At 41.8% G+C, this 17,892-nt stretch overlaps 1 protein-coding gene across 1 annotated transcript; it reads right to left on the bottom strand.

Annotated features, from left to right (window-relative positions):
* Positions 1–1,042: 1,042 nt before the first annotated feature.
* LOC129733754 (uncharacterized) lies at positions 1,043–5,640 on the bottom strand. Its single transcript, XM_055695278.1, has 2 exons — positions 5,456–5,640; positions 1,043–5,232 (listed from the first exon to the last, which is right to left on the bottom strand). Exon 2 carries the CDS (start codon positions 5,219–5,221, stop codon positions 2,897–2,899), a length of 2,325 nt encoding a protein of 774 aa, XP_055551253.1. The 5' UTR covers positions 5,222–5,232; positions 5,456–5,640; the 3' UTR covers positions 1,043–2,896.
* Between the last annotated feature and the right edge of the window lie 12,252 nt (positions 5,641–17,892).

Raw genomic sequence — 17,892 nt, 5'->3', positions numbered from 1 at the left:
GATGTATCATGCACAAGAGTCTCAGCTGAACACATTCGTTACGTAGCTGAAGATAGGAAAAGAATAAAATCATTCCTTAACAACATGATGTATTCAATATCTGAAGAAGTGTCAGAACTGGAGAAATACGAAGAGGACTTTCTTGGTTTTACTGACTCAGAAGACGAAGAAACCCACCCAGAACCGCAACATGATCATCTTCACCTTGAAACATCCGATGATTCTTCGTCGGAAACCGATCCCGATTAACAATACAATCAAGAACAATTGGAGGACACGTGAGTACGGAAAAGGCTAACACAACAAAAAGGTGAGTGAAAATAATAACAATAATATATTTATATTAAATGATTACGAGTGCCTGACTGGAACCATCCCTGCATGATAGCGAATATTCGGTCAATTTCTTATGATGAATTACCCACCTTAAGCAATATAATAGACAATGTAATGGCCAATTCAGAGTATTCCAATTATTGGTAATAATACAAAATGCAATTACGCGTTTAATTTGTTCACTAAGTTCTCAAATTTTTCTGGAATATTTTCCAAAACATTTTCGAATGCAACTGAATGAGGATGTGGGTGGGATTAATGAGTTAATGTACCAGAACCTGGCCGGACATCGTGCCTACCCAGGGGAGGATCCGGATACGACCAACCATGAGAGTCTAGAGTTCGCACATGCCGATACGTGCAACGACCAGGGGGTTAGTCCCTAAATATGCTGGCTTAGCGGAAAGCAGGGGCTATACACTTAACAATGACAATGATTTAAATTACTGTGATGTGAGTATAATCTGGGTTTTGAGAGCTTACTTTTCTATGAAAACCTTTACTTTTTTATTTAAATTTATAAACAATATTTGAAAAACATACCGATTGTCATCGTACAAATGATTTTAAATTGTAAACAAAAATACGTTGGAACCTATTTTTGTTATACCAACTATAACAAAATACGACTGAGGTTGACTGAATTTTAAGGGATTTTTAAGGTTTGGTATGTGATATGTTTTTTTCTATAAAATAGTCTAACGAGTTGTGTTTTAAATTTTGTTTATTTCTTTCTTTTTATTTATATTTGTTTTCACTTTTTCATATTTACATGTATATAATAAATTCAATAAATTATTCTTATTTTCAAATATAACTCTAAACGATTCATTCGTTTACGATCAGGCAAAATGAACTTTTACATTTCATTCCCTTGCTGCCTGCCTGTTTACACTTGCGGGAAGTATAATGTACAATTTTGGATGCAACATGTTTGTGTAACCGTTTCCTGTGTATTCACTTATCTGGCGTCACCAGGAACCATACTAATTTTGTTTTTTTTTCCTAGTTATTCTACACGTTAATTTGCCGTTTTGTTACAATATATTGATTAGGTATATATAATCTCTTATAGTACAATTTTGTTCATTTACTTGTTTAAATAACATCAAGGATGGGTTTGCCTATTTTTGTTTTAAAATCCAAACTTTTTGTTCATAGTATATCTCATTTTGTCATCCTCGTTTTGTTTTATTATTTACAAACAGTTTTCTCGACTGACTTTACTTATTTGCAAAAAAAAAATATAATAACAAAATGTCGATGAGGCAATCGGCAAAAAAATAAAAATGAAAAATTTGATTTAAAGATTGACAAGGACTAGATTTGGTTTGCTTTCTCTTTCTTTTTTTCAATGCAAAGTAGAGTTATCCCTTGCCCAAAGTTAGCCCGCACGATTGATTGCCGCTCGTTAGTCAGTTGGTGAACATTGGTTAACAGAAACCAATTGACCCTATCCAGCTTTCATGTTACGTACAGTATGTACAAAAGCAGCTTGATTTTTTTCATATAAAATGTAAAATACTTTAGTTGATTGTGGTTGAAAATACATCACCAGAATTGACGCTATTTTCCATACTGAGAGTATTCTTGAAACACTCAGTGACAGGAAGTCGGTATATCCTAGGACCATGAAGCAGCGCCAGTTTGAGCTTTAACCGTACATAACTATTGAAATCGTTGTGAAACTAAGTATGAACTGGAATGCAATCGAAGATTAACAGCTACCGGTAATAAGTCGATGATAGTTAATTTCAATCTGGCGAGACTAGTAAGTAGCAGCGGCTGAGACGTTGCTTCATAGATTTAGGTATTTCCAAGATTTCAACGAACAGCTGGATCGGCATTGTAAGTTTTCTCGTAGCGTAGAAGTAGATTTATGGCACTCGTGGATCGTTCTACGTGTAATGTTGTTAATTAACGCTGATCTGGAGAGTTGGAGATTTTGGTATGACCAGAAGCAATGTGTCGTACAAACTTTTACAATGGCGGACCCGCTGCAGTCGTTGCGATTTGTTGTTCATAAAACTATTGTACAATTCCTTGTGTTTGTTTCCATCACTTCGTCACGTTTATTAACATTAGTTTGTTTTACCGCAGTAATTGTTTAATCCTAATAAGGAACCAATAGTGACAGAAGCAGTTTGTGTTGATTTTGTAGCGCTTTGTAGCTCTGCCGTTTTGTACGCTGGTTATTTACGTTAATTTCAATCGTATTCCCGATGGATTGTAAAGGAGAAGGAAATTATAGCAATTATAAAAAAACAACCTTCAATTTTGGTTTGCTGCAGTATACCTGGTTTTGCTAGAACTTAGCTAGGGGTCATTGTTGAACCGAAACAAAAACCTAATAATGTATAACACAGCCTTCACAACCTGAGATTAAGCGCCAGTGTTTTTTTTTCGTTCTGCACATTCTCGGGTATGGACATGACATTTAGATGATGAACATATAAGTTTAACGTATTTCGGGCGTCATGGTGGAGGTGGGTTCAGGTTTTGAGCAAGCGCGCTTACCGACCTCGGTTGGTTGGTTGGAAATATCTTCATGGGCTTAATACTAACTTCCAACCATGATGTGGGTTGTAAACGAATCCATATCGTTATCACAGACTACCTTGCTCGGTTCTAGCATGGGTGATTTCAGGCCAAGCATATCGACATCGGAGTTGAACGAGGTTATTTTGTAGCAGTTTGGAAACATGTCGTATAACTCGTGCGTAGTGCCGAGATCCATGTCCAGATATGCCAGATCCCAGCTAGAACCGGTGGTGCTGGTATGGTATTGGAGAGCGGAAGCGCAGGAAGATAGTAAAGGAGAGGGCGAAGTGGTGAGTGTCGTAAGATTAAGATCACAATGACTGGTAGTGGTTAGGGTAGTCAGAGAGGTCAAGGTTGTGGTGGCAGAAGAGCTAGTGCCGGAGGAACTAACCGCATTAGTACTATCCAACGGATGGGGATGATTGCTTTCGCTACTGCTATCACTATTGTTTACACTACTAACGGAAACGTCGTCGGTTTCGCTGCTAGCTAGGCAGGAGGTTGACGTCGTGGATTGACTTAACACTAAACTACTATTACTATCACAATTATCGTTATTAGCTAGTACCGTCGCGCTGGCGGTGTGATGGCTGTCGTTTACAACGCTGACCGCGACACTCGGAGAGGTTACAAAAAGGTCGTTGTTGTTCAGCGGATCTAATGCCGATTGTGAGGACAAGCTTAGCACCGATCCCCAGTTGATTGGGCGGGTACAGTCGTCGTCACCGAAGCCAGAATCACTGTCGTGGTAGCCGTTACCGGCCAGAGCACCACCAGTACCAGACGGGAAAGGAGTTGCCCGACCAGAGTGCGGATCTTTTAAAGGATGATGATGATGATGATGTGGACTCGGTGCGGTTGTTGCAGACGCAGTACTTAGGGAGCCATGTTGCTGCGGTTGTTGCTGGTCGTAGGACGATAATTGCGTAGTTATAGTGGTCGATTGCTGCTGTTCGGCGGCACAGCTCGTACCATTGCCATACGTTGAAGACGACTGCGTCGTTGTATTGCTGCCTTGAAGTCTACTATAGTTAGTGCTGCCACCATTGCCGATTTCACTAAACTTAGGAGATGGTTGCGACTGTTTATCAGAAAATGCGACCCGACAGTTGTTGTACGTAGGGCCGTTTCCATATTCCGTGGAGTCGGAAGATGGCGACGAAGATGGTGGTGGTGGTGGCGGGTGTTGATGATGAGTATGATGCAGGTGGTGCGGTGGAGGTGTGTGATAATGATGCGTATGCTGTTGCTGCTGTAAGTGCTGCTGGTGGCTGAATTCCTTGTTCTCGTGATCAATTTCACGTTCGATAGATTTAAGCGTGTTGCATATTAGCACTGATCTGTACAGTGACTGATCGGAAGCTTGACGGAACCTCGCCAGCTTGAACATGGAGAGATTCATCATCTTCAAGCGACGTTCCTTATAGCACTGCTTATTATTGCACGACATATTGCGACCATCACAACATCGCTTCAGGTGCCTCGGTGGAGCGCCAAACTGATTAACGCTACTGTAATTTGCGCTGCCCAACTCGAAGTATGACTTTCCGTTTTCTGCGCAACGGATTGTTTGCTGAGAGGAAGGTGCTTCATATGGTGGAGAATAGTAGCCATGCTGACTCCAGCCATAACCTCGGTTTGCATATTGCTGAGCACCATTGTTTGCTGAGTTTGTCCGGGAACAATTCTGGTATGGCTCTGGAAAGTATCCAGGTTTAGGATAAGCTGGTATGTAACCGCCCCGATTCGGGGAACATGGATAACGAATAGGTGAATAACTAGGTAATATCGTTTCGTCGTCATCGAATTCATCCTCAAAATCGTCGTCATCGTCATCCAGGTCATCTGCTGCCAGCAAAGTAGTAGCCAATGTTGATCGCGTGCTATCTGATCCCCAAGCTTCACCAGGAACTGCTACGGCTTGAAGCTTACTAATAGGATCGACAATTGGTTCACAGTTCCAGTTTGCTTCTCCGGGAATAACGACCGCCTCCAGCTTGGCTATGCTGTCCTCTGCGGGTGTTGCCAGCGGTAATATCAGAGGACTGTTGATTTGAACCGTGGCAGTCGTTTCTTCGCCCATTGTAGGCTCTGCTGGAATCGTCATGGCGTTGTTACTACTGTTCGTTGTGGAGGACTCTACTATCTTCAGCTGCGTTGTTTCTTGCTCGACTGTGTCGTCTAGCCGGGGTTGCTTACTCGCACTTGCTTCATCCGTTGACGCTTCTTGGCCATCAACGATGTCGTCATTGTCTTTACACTCATCCGCATTGGCTGCAGCGCTTACAGCTTCATATTTGCGCTTATTACTACCGTTACTGTTGGCTGCCACTTGAAGACCCATTTTAGTAGAATCTGAAAAGAAAAGCAAAACAAAAATACCACAATTAAAACTCAACTCAGCTTGAATACGTTACACCATTATTGGCGCGTGTCAACCAGCCTTTCCAGCAGCACAAGAAAGGTGGAAGTATAATAATAAGTAAAAAGATGCTCGAACACCAACAGCCCAATCCCAAAGAGACAACAATACCTCACTGGATTTGCCAAAACTGTAAATACGTAAACAACATCTTACCCCAGAGAAGCCGACCGATCTCACCGGGGTGGATAGGACAACGGAAAATCGGGCATTCTAGTAATGCGAAACAGAGCAGGCAATCGAATCGAATGAATGACACACAAACAATAATACATAAATTAAAAGGCAGCGATAAACGATCATAAAAATCATATGGTTTGTGTTTACAACTAAGTCCTGCTCGTTCGTTTCCTCCTACCCTCTACGCCGCTGCAACTGGAACGGTTCAGGGGTGCTCTGAGACGGGTATTCATTCATGAAAAATTGAATTACGATACACACAGTCAAGTGATTGACCTTTTTGCTACCGCCGCCGGATCCAATGCTCTGTTGTTTGCTGCAGGGAAGGGGAAATTCGATCTAGAAGCCTGGGCTAGCTAAAAGAGAGCAGAAGCAGTCAGCAAAAAAGCATATCTCTCTTCTGCGTTGTGAAAAATGTGTTGTCGGTATATGGAAAGGGTAGGAATGTCTTCGCGACAAGTGATAAATGATGAAAATTCATTCATAATTGTGTTGTAGGAAACTACCGCGAGAGTTGGAGTCGAGTGGGTTTTACAGGGGAAGGTTGGGAGTGCAGTGAACTGCTCCGCCGAAGTTTTTTTTTTAACTAAGTCCTCCAAGTAATGCGTGAAGCAAAAGCGAAGTCAACTTTCTCTTTCGTTTGAGTTCATCCCGTGGGATTCGAAGGAAAAGTTCTATCCACATAATTCTCGTGCTATCGATGAAAAAAAAACGGTGCTTAGTTTTTCTGGCTTCTCAGAAACTCGGCCACCGATTTCCTCCGAACGAAGGAAGAGCTTTGTTTGATCAATCGTTGGAAGCTTTTTCGTCTGGTTTACTGAGCTTCAGCTTTGACGTATATAGGAAGCCGACGTCTTGGGATCTTTTGAGACTTTTTACATAAGTGAACAAACGGGAGGTTGGGTTGATTGAGGTGGAAAATTCCGTCTCTGTTCTCGGTGGCAGGAAGCTTTTTTTCGTGCGTCCTGGCGAACGATTGGGGGCATACGCATTGCGTGAGAGTTTATGTGCCCACTTGATGCGGTTGGATCCCCGCATACCACTACAATCCGCGGTCCTTGGTTTCAGTGGATTTCAGAGGCACATGTATTTATATAAACTGTTATGTAACAGAACAACAAAGTAGAAATGCACATACAGTATTAACGAAACTACATCACATGCCATATTGGGCATAAAATCGATAGAGTACAGTCGGGTGGACACACAGGGTCTGAAAATATGCTACGACCTTAAAGTCAAAGTCCTAAACTAATCTGTTTATTACGCACTGATCAAACTTCAGCCCTACACATTCTTGGATTACCGATCGTAAAAAAAGTTCATTTCAAATTTTCCTCTCGTGCGTACACAGAGCGCTGGAAAACTCTGCATGCAGAATTATATAAAATGAGAAACGGCACAAACTTTACTGCCTATTTCCTTCGCTGAGTGAGCAGCTCGAAATGGCGATAGCGACCTGTTCGCCTCGAAGCAGGGCCAGAACAGGAAGGCACTATGACGCCAGCAGAAGTCACTTCTTTGTTCTGTGGCTGACTCTGCGGTGCAGAGATGCCGTCGCAATAATAAAAGATTTATCTTCTGCTCATTTTTATTATTGTACCCCATTTTTCTGCAATTATTCTCCCCGGAGCGATTGGAAAAACAAGCCAGGGCAAGGTGTTTTCCTCCTTCGTCGCAGGGATTTCAGCAGTTTGGCGCCAATTGACAGTTCCAGTGCGATTGGACGAGCGAGAGTGTTGGCGGCGATGCTTGTTGAACAATTCGATCCCTTTTTTTTGATGGGACTCGCAGTTTTCGATGCGATGCAGATTTAATTTGAACCATCGGATTTACGGGTAACAACACAAGTAATCCAAGGAGTATACCTATTTACACGTTTTTAAATTTTGGAAAAAATAGTGTTAATTTTCTAGTATAGCATTTGAATTGTCAAGCCTGATAAACTTTTCATTGTTTAACTTTTCATTGTTGAAGCAAGTTCCACAGTTTGTTAACTATTTGTTTATACATTCATCAAATTATCAATAAAACAAGTATAAATTAGCGAAATAAAACTAACACATTTTATCTCAATTGTAATACAAAATCTATGTTGCTCAAAATTTCAAATTTTGATAACAAGAGTACAGTTTTTTTGTAATCTGGTTATGATTTAATAATGAAGTTTCATGCATTAAATTTGTTTTATTTTTTGAATTTGATAAAGCCGTCAGACATAAATGATGCGCTAAATGCTCGGATCGTAAAATTTATTCAATAATAGGAATGTTCAATTTCCCAAATCTACCCATCGTTTGATTACCAACAGTGGGTTGCTTGGTAGAAATTGGGCATAATAAAAAAGCGAAGAGAAAGAACCGTTTCATAACCTAAATGTTGCATTTGATTTTCGAATCTCTTACATATCGCACTTTTTCCATGATGTATCTCATCTCAGCAAGCAAGAGGAGGCACATTGGAGGACCATTCCATCGCCGTTTGGTTTTGTTCTCGCAAAATACTTTACTATAGAACATGAAGATGGATATAATTTCGAGTTTTCTACTACTGAGCAAAACAACAACATCCCTACAGAGACCACGCTTGCCTTGGACTGCATTCGGGTGGCACTTGAAGTGTTGCACGACCGTTGAGCTCGTCACATAAGCTAACCTGTCAAAATCAAACTGCTTCGGTTTGCGTCGTAGCGGCCAGAAGACTACCAGGAAAATTCGTAATTTTTGGTTTGTACGCGGTGGGGTACACGATGGAGCCTGCAGCAAAACTTGAATTTTTAATGAAGTTTTTTTTTCCTTCGTTCCTGCTGCGTTCTTTCAGAAGAAGGTATATATAGCGAAACGGTTGCCCCTCGTCGTGCTAAGACCGGTTCTGCCACTACCGGGATGGCTGGCTCGCTCACTTGCGAAGGCCAAGCTATCCAGTCAGCCAGATCGTGCGTTGGTAGTTTTGCTCACAGCGCAAGAGTACGATTCTGACTCGGGAGCCCCCATATTTAAGTATTGAGGAAATTGAAGAACATTCCTTTCTTGTGCTTTGTATGCAATGCCGGAATAAAAGTAATGGGAAGGAAGGTAAGGTTCTCGAGAGGTTTGCAATCATGCAAGCTGCATTTTATGCCTGGTGCATCGCAAGCGGAGCAAAAGAAGAATGCGTCAAGTGCTTTTTAATCCTGCATTACCTGCCCGTTGCACATCTTGACAGGTCGCAGGAAGAGCCGAGGTACTCCCGGAACTTACCGCTTTAGTTCAGGGACTGAGTCCGGCAATAATCTGGTAGTTTTCATCTCCGCGAGCGCCACCACACGATCGCGCTGCCGTTGGAAATAGTTTCATCGGCGTCATTATCCGCTTGTCTGCCTTCTCCCAGTCCGACAGCGGCCATAACGAAAACGGTGATTCCAACTATGGTCTAGTGAGGTGCCGGTCACCAAGCACAAACACCGCTGCGAGAAAGAAGGTGCGACGGACAGATTAATATTCGCCGAGAAGAAATAGTTAACGGTTCATATTTTTCGAAATTAACTCTTGATACGAGGCGGCCGACACAGAAAGCGGCGCGGACAAGTAAGAGGCGAATGTAAAAGTTGAGAGCCTACTGATTGTATCCAAGCTTGACCACGTAAAAGTAGGCGTTTGGACACGCTGCTGGGAGAAAAAGTTTACCTTGCGGAAGTTGAGGTTGGATGGCTCTAGCCGGTATTATATCAATGCTAAAAGATTTGTAAAACAGAACCGGTGTGAATTTGAGTGGGCCTCCTTCACTTCTACGAATGTGTGTATCCGACTATCCTGAAGGACAAGAACATAACAAAATAAGCAGTAATCCTTGAGCTTTAAGGATACACGGCGATCGTTTGGTATTTGAGACAAGACCAGAGGGATTAAATAGACCGCTCTACCTGAGCTATCCCATTTGTTTCAACTATTCTGGTAAAGGTATCCTTTGTCGAGATGTGAACCACACGTTCGTAGATTTTTTTTTTATTTCTATTATCTAAAGCGCGAAATAATTGTGTCGTTTCAAGGCTTATCACGCTCCTTACAGTTCACAAAACCTTATCAATACCGCGGATGGTCACTGCGTAGATTACGAACATCGTTCGTACAGCAGATTGCGGAAACGCTTATCAGCGCCGAGTGTTGTCGATGGTTCCATTCTAAAATGAAATATTAGGTTTTGTTTTATTCCAATCGATGATTCAAAACTTCTGAATGTTGTCCCGCATCTTCACACATTTACAGGATATTTTCGGAACAAGAACATTGCATTTAGTTTTTTGCCAAAATAGAACAAAACAGCATGTTTTCCCGCAACCTCGGTTTCGAACCCAAGGTGAGACATTTTCCGAATTTCACCCATTTCCGTTGCTCCCATCGTGCGATCTTTTCACACCACCCACTGGCAGCAGCAAGCAAAGTGCTGCAGCAAGATTTGAACCCCTAAGCTTCACAACGCCCGAACTGTGAGCTTCGCTTCAGTGCGGTTCAGAAGATTTGCGGCACAGCGTTTTATATTTCGAACTCTTTAGTCCGTATTTTTATGCTTTATTCAGCAGAATATAATACTCTTTCTCCTCTGTCCGTGCCGAGCAAGAGCTAGGCAGGCAGCTCTTGGCTGGCTGGCCTGCCTGGATGGGTCGGGGTGCTTGAAAATGTTCGTTTTCTTGATGTTCCCAACAACATCCAACCAAGCGACCGACACGGACCCAACAACCAACCTACCGGGTAAGGTTTTTACGCTAAAAAAGAGGGCGCTGCTTACGACGTCGAAGTAGCAACAGTGCAAGAAAAAAAAAAAAGATTCCACACAGTTTCGTATACGAACAAATACGTATGAAGCAACCCAAATAAACTAAAGCATATAATGTTTTTCCTCCTCTGTTGTGCGGTGTGCTGTACAGCACTTTAGTGTTTCAAATGGATGAGAGATATCGAAAGCACTGAAATAGGGTTGGCAGCGAATCGAAAATTTCGCGATTACTTCTAATGACTGCAAATGATCTCAGTTGCTTTGGGTCAAAGGTTTTTGGGGTCTCAACAGAAATTGCACACGCTGGTAACCCTATCGGGGTGAGCACCATTCACCGAAGCGAACGAGTTTGAGCCACGGTGTGCTGCTGCACACCGCACTTCGGGAAAAAAAGACACCGATGACGACGTCGACGACTAAAGACCGTGTGCTTCACACCGATATGATGATGTGAAGAAGGCAAGGGAAATATAATAAAGGGGACGAACGGCATTTGGGTTGCCAGCCATCACACAGGCCATCCACGCTTTGCCTGCGCCGTCGAGTCGAGTCGAGATTGCTAGGTGTAGAAGGAAGGAAAAATACACGCAGCTATGCTATGGTACGTAGATACGTCCGTACGACAGCCGGGATGTGCTGTGCGAGAGTACGCCGCTGCTGAGGAGGAAGCATTTCGGCGAATAACGAGAAAGGCTGACGGAAGGAGAAAAAATTCGAAATGTTCCCTTGCCTTGGCAAAGCTGGCAACGAGAGACGCGGCATGGGGAAAACGGGAAATCCTAACCCTCATCATTCTTTCGGTTCTCCGGTACTCCGTCCCTGAGTAAAAATACGGTACACACAGCACAGTCAGGCCAGGCGACGTGTTTGGGCGATGTAGAATTCGAAATTCGGGTGACGTTTCCTCTCTTTCCAACAGCTCTTTAGCTAGCACCAGCGCTTTATCCGTCCCGACACACTGTCTCTGAGGGCCGACTCACTCTAGATTCCCTGCCTTTTTTCTTCTCGCCTATTTTCTTTTGCTGGAGGGATGAAATTCTTCGCTGCTGGAATCGAACGAACGTTTTGCGCGATTGTTAGATACAGTTTCTTTATCCATCTTTGCGATTGATTGTGGAAGAGGGCACTGCTACTTAATTAACCCTTAAATGCGCAATGTTGTTTTAAAACAACACTACTAAAAACGTTTTAAAATATAAGTATTTTAGTATTTTTCAGAAATATAATTCATTAGAACAGCTCTCTAGACACTAACGAAGAAAACTTAACAGCTGGAAGTACTGTATTTGAATGTTTTGTTTTTATTTTTGCTGTCAAAATCTCGGAAACGAAAAAAACATGGCGAGATTCCTGGCTGGTGGTGACTGTCTTTGAAAATAAATTTTAAAATAAGGTTAGTGGTTAGTGAAAATGTCTGAATTATCAGTAATTATACTAACAAAAGGTCAAGTTTAAAGTTACTGTTAACAAAAGTAGTTGTTTAGACTTTATTCTACGAAAAAGTCACAGTGTTGTTTAAAAACAACATGGTGATATTTGCACGTTGAAAAGTAAATCTTTCAATTTTTTTATGCATATTGGTTCGTTTTAAGGCAGTAAACCTGTTGAAGATAGATTTTAAGTTTTTAGATGATTTTTTAACGTCGTGCGCCTTTAAGGGTTAAGGTTCGAGTCCGTACTGGTTCGGGTTGATGTGGTGCACAAATATTCGAGTGTTATATGCAGATTGCATTGGGAAGTTTAAAACAACTTAATTGATTAGCTCTGATAATCTTAAGTCAGAGAAGCTATTGAATTCGTCTAATCACTGTTTTTGACAAATGGTCATGCTGCCAGCGAAATTTTTAACTTGAAACACTTAAGCTTGATATAATTGCCCGTTAATGCGTGGATTCGATTCACATCAGAGATTTCAAATGCAGCAAAAGGGAATATAAAATACATGAAACACAAAATTTCAATAGTTTTTCTAAATGTTCATCAATCGTAGATTGTTCGTGAATTGTAGGTGAATCTTTTGAAACGAGTAGAGGAAAAGTTGGGTTAAGTTTTATGATCTAAAGGCATGTGAATACTCATCAGGCACGGTACCGGGTGAGGGTCCTGGGGACTGGGGCGTAACGCCAAATTTGAAAATTTTATCTCCATAGTACAGATCCTGTCGATTTTGGCACATATATGCCAAAAAACGAACGGTTTTATTTGATCATGCTTTTTAGTTTTCTCGTCTTTCGTTTAACCAATTTGAGTTTAACAACCTTTAACAGAAAGGTCTTATGGTTCTATATGTTGCCGAGGTGGATGGCCAGAATCGGCTCCGGAGTTCCGGAGATATGGCCGGAACATGTTACGGTAATATGATCAAAGCAGTATTATGAACCGTAAAGTAAAGCCTTGATCAAGCATGGAAATTTTCACTCACTAGTAATATTCCATGCAAATGTGTTCTTTGATTCATCAGGTATCGTTCAATTGTTTCCACTCGCGTTCAAGTTTTCCATTGAAAAGCTGCTGATTGTTTTTCGCTTATAAAAGTTCCGAATACCATAGAAGGAGATTGAATGATACAAACACGATAGTATTTATTGTATCCAAGTTCACTTGCATTCAACGGTATCGCGAGAATCTTTGAGCTTTTATCGCCAGTGATACAAAATTATGAATCCAAATGAACGTTAGATTGCGTTCAACTGTTTGCTTACCGGAGCAAGTAGGTATCATCAATGCTTACGGAAATGGTAGCATGGTGCATTAGCATGCGATATCTGAAATCACTAGGAAACATCGCGGTATATCACGGTGAAAGCACGACGTGGAGTAGCCGAATTACGCCTGCAAGCAACCAATATTTGAAAGAATCGTTGCGATCGCTGGAGTGCAATCGTTTACGATTCTTTCGTGAAAACTCGCTATATGTTGTTAGCTCCACCTAAAGCGGGCAATACTGAAACAAAATCATCAAAGGTAGCTACCATATATTTCTTTGCTATAAGTTGTCTCTTGCATGCGTGAGAATGTGTAACTTTTAATAGCGATGATTTGCTGGGATTGAAAGCTTATGAATAGCAAGTTCAGAAATGATACTTGAATGATTGTTATGTGACACGATTTTTTCCATCCTTGGCCTTGATGCTACATTTCGTATCGGAACTCGACCTTCTGTTTATTATACACATACTTCTCAGCCAACTGTTAGTGTACAGGACAATTGTGGGGCTAGCGCTACGTTCCTACTGACACTAACAGTCTCCGCCGAGCCAGGATTTGAACATACGACGACTGGCTTTTTAGACCAGCATCGTACCTCGAGACCAGTTAGAAGAGTAACTTAGAACCGTACCATGCTTCTTACCACTCGGTTGGTCATATCAAATGTCTAGGTCGTCATAGGTCAAGGCATGGAGACCTTTCCCGGTTCGATTTTGGCAACATAAAAAAATCTGGCGTGTTGCCAAAATCGAACGGGGTCTGTAGTTCTAATTTTGTTGGTTATTAGAAAACCCATATATCATCAAAATGTTGATGATCATGGTTCTCGTACTTTCTCCGTTTTTTGTAAGAATTTGTTTGGGTTTTGCGGGAATGAAAAACTTTGTTGAAATCAGCCTCCAGCGTTTATAGCGATAAATGTTTGGTTCAAACTGTGTTATTCGCTACTTTAGTTGAATTACTTAAAAAAAAGTACTAAACCTATACTAAACTGCCATCTGATAAGCGCAAGCAGAAATCAGATTGTGCCAGAGAATTGCTCGTTAAATCCCTTAGGAACATAAATAAATTGAAACTGATTTTTTACACTAATAATAGTATTGTGACAAAACGCAACTAAATATGCGAATTGGCACAGAATGAATATTTTCGTGAGACTTAATCAGATAAGCACAATGGCACGCTAGCATTAAACTTATTTGGTAATGCTTTTAAATAACAACCTCGTTTTATTTCGCAATCGATATGCTTTTTTATAAGTATAAAAATCAGTTTTAATGAAAAATGATTTGTATGAATCGTTCCCAATTTTTATCATAACTATGGATGTTTTTTATACCTTTTACGTATTTCTTTAACTAATTCGAGACTACTGTAAAAAAAGTGTGAATAGCGAATTGTGTTAGGTTCGTTGATAGCAAATTTGAATGATTTTTTTGGATTCGATTATCCGGAGAGCTCGATTATCCGGAGTGATTTTTTTTTCGGTACTCCGGATAATCGAGTCCGAGTTTTTCAACGCAAAACACACAATAAAATGTGTTTAAACTAACACAAACTCTGGTAAAACTGTAATTAATACATATCATTATTATTTTCAACCACAGCTGATTTGAAAGCTCTATAAATAGTTGTAAAGAACGTTGAAAAATAAAATACCACCGGTCGCTATTTTTTGGCACGTAACCTGTCTCTACTTTAACAATTATATTCCCCTTACAGCGTAATACTGCATTTTCGAGTGAGCACAAATTCGTATATTTTAGGTGTAGGTTCATATTACTGATCAATATGAAATTCTGAGGTGTCAATTCTAGTTATAACAAATAGGTTAAATGTGAACATTGTCATGGTTAAAGGTGATAAAAAAGATGAGCGTTGCACGCCGCTTTCGAAACTATCCTGGAGTTTTTTTTATGTTAGTTGCAGTGCTCCGGTGATAATTGAAATTAGCGAAAATGTTTTGAATTCTCTTGTAGAAGAATAAACATGGAATAACAATCACCATCCGATATCGTGTTGGCATCACCGATCGCCAGAGTTCTGATGTCAGGTAACCCGGTCGCGAATCCGCCGCCTATCACTGCTAAAGGAGCTGATCTCCGCGGAAACTTGTATTGACAACCGCCGTTGCTGTGCTCCGCTGTATAGTCGCCCAATGCAGAGTTCATTGCAGTGCTTCTAGTAGGCGGGCGGTTAAACGTGGCCTCGCTGATAACGGCTCGCTCGTTTGGCGGTGAACCTGCCGCGGTGGAATTTTTTATTTTTCATAACTCCATTGCGATCGTTCGCTCGCTGTCGCAAAAGAAAGCGAGAAAATTTCGATTCGTCTTCTCATCGTTTCATCGTTTGAACTTTTCCTCTTTCGAGCTCACCGAGCGGCGGCAGCAGCTTGGCAGGTTTCCGAAGGCTCTCGCCGTTCCCAGCTTCAAGATAGATGAAAAACATCATAGTTTGACTCCCACTGCTGCTGCCGGTGTGGAACCGAAACGTCATTCGCGGGTAGGACGGTTGAATCGACGACCTGAACCGAGATGGCAAACGGAAGGTGCTGGCATTCTCGTTCCATGATAACAATAATGCTAAAACTCTCAAACACAGTGACAGTACCGAATACTTCTGTGCTTGCTTGATAGCGTCGTTCAAGCGACCAAGCAGCTCGCGAAGAAGCGACAACGGCGGAAACCTTGACTGGATAGTCGTCAATGGTGGCACGGCACCACACTGTACCGACTCCAAATGTGGAATACATCGACTGGTTAGCGGTACAGCATCTATCAATATTTTCGGCTCACCTACTGTTTTATCATGAGATATTTTTTGTATTCTGAATTTCGAAAGCGAATATTACGATACGATGTTTTTTCTGGTCTCACAAAAAGTAATATTTTGATTGTGCAATAAGCGAGCTGGTCATGCCAAAAATACGAGAAGCCACTGTACTTCGACACCAACGGAGAGCTCTCAAAGCCAGCGGCACCGTTTCTCGACTCCTCAACGTAAACGAGCTTTTGGCTTTGGCCGTAATGGCTCCACCTCAGCGGTATCCGCGCACCAGTTTGCCGTTCCGACACTTTCTGCCTGTCCGTCGAAGACGCAGAGGTTGGGCTGCTACAGCACATCAAGCACCCGGTGATATCGAGTGGTTGTGCTATGCTTTAGTGCTGCTCCACGGCGCGAAGCTCCAAAGCATCGGACAGCCACACACCGCTCCGACAGTGCGCAGTGTTGTACACTTTCTTTCAGTTTTTTTGTGCCACCGTTGCCTGGCTGGTGATTGAGCTAGAGATATACGATGTCGGTGCGTCTCCCTTGCTCATTCACACGGAATGTTGCTGCTCCACGTTGCCTCCTTCTGCTCCATCATCATCATAATCAAACCTCCCACCGCCACCGGTGCGCTCCGGTTTTAGCAATTCGCCTTCACTTTGCCGGACTTGTGCTTTGGTGGCACCCAAGATTTCGCTACGATAGGTCTCCAGTGTTGGGCCCGGCACACTGGGTACTATTGGTCATTTAAAAAAAAAATAATTGATAAAGAAAATTTTAGTGGAAAAATTAGTACAATAACTCTTCGTTTTTAACTTTTCCTAGCATACCATACCATTAATGGTCACAAAAATTTTGCCGTATTTGTTAACTCTTATCGTGTAACCGATTTCAAAACACGCTTCCTCAGTGTGCCGCTCGAACGAGTTCACAAAAGTTGGTCTTAAAGTCCGGACAGTACACAGCACCGCCGCCATTGCCAACGAGGGGTCTCTTCGACGCGTTTTAGTCTCGGTTAGCGAGATGTGAAGGCTCCAGCAAACTACGGTAAACCTAGCAGTACCGTGAACCCTGTATTTAGGGGAGCCCAAATATTTCACCGATGTTGTAGCTTTTCAGCGCAACTTGGAATGGGAGTGAGACACCCTACATGGTGGATAGACCAAGATCAACCAGTCTTTTCGGAGCTGACTAGAAGGGCACCGGGATGACGAGCGGCATTATGTGAGTGTATATATAGCTGCAGCATTATAGCATAAGCATAAGGCAAGCACATTTTCGAAGTAGGGTACACTGACTCATTCGTTCGGTTCCATCTGCAGTATCAACCGCACCGGTCGTCCCTGCATCGTTTCGAATGTACCGTGCGACCCTTCGTTGGTTCTTTCCTGCTCTGTCTCCCTCTTCGCCTCATAGGGTGTTATTTTTTTTGTATTCCGACATATTTCCACTATACTTTTGCCTTCGGTCGGAACACCCGTCCAGCAAAATATCATTCCGTTGTTTGTTGCTACTGCTGGGAAGGAAGATTCGAACCGGAGAAACGTTTGGAAAGCCATGACACAAAATGTATGTGTATATCTATGTGCCTCGCTTGGCTCCAGGTTTGCCAGCTTCTGCAGAATACGTCTTCAGCCAAGTCTTCCAGCTTGGTTTCAAACAAATCCTGGCACAGGCACTGAAATATTCCCGATGAAATGCTGTGGGTAGCGCGCTCCGAGGTGCGGCCAGTACCTAAGCGCCTAAACACGAAGGAACATGATATTTTGCTGAAGAGAATGTTTTTGAAAGAACTGTAAAAATGATTTTTGAACCAGCTCTAGAACAATTATCATGATTACATTAATCGCCTCAGAATTATTGCAAAATTGGCTTGAAATTCGTTATGCACAAAAACTAAATAAAAATATGATCAGCTATACTTCAATTTGTCTGGAATACAGTAATTTATCTGAAATGCAGTATTCAAATCTTGTAAAAGCGATTCGAATATAATATTAAATGACTTTGTTTCAACGCTAATTGATTGTAGAAGCTTTTCAAAATTATTTTACATTTTGAATCTAATATCCGAAATACTGTTTATAGACCATTCAATGTTGATGGTTTTATATTTGTTCAATGATTCTTATTTGGGATTAATTGAAAAATAGAAAAAAATCGTATCCAGAAGACGGCTAGAA

This window comes from Wyeomyia smithii, unplaced genomic scaffold (assembly GCF_029784165.1).
Source record: "Wyeomyia smithii strain HCP4-BCI-WySm-NY-G18 unplaced genomic scaffold, ASM2978416v1 HiC_scaffold_29, whole genome shotgun sequence".
NCBI classification, from domain to species: domain Eukaryota; kingdom Metazoa; phylum Arthropoda; class Insecta; order Diptera; family Culicidae; genus Wyeomyia; species Wyeomyia smithii.
The sequence above is the reverse complement of the archived record's forward strand: the minus strand, read 5'-3'. Positions and strand labels throughout refer to the sequence as shown.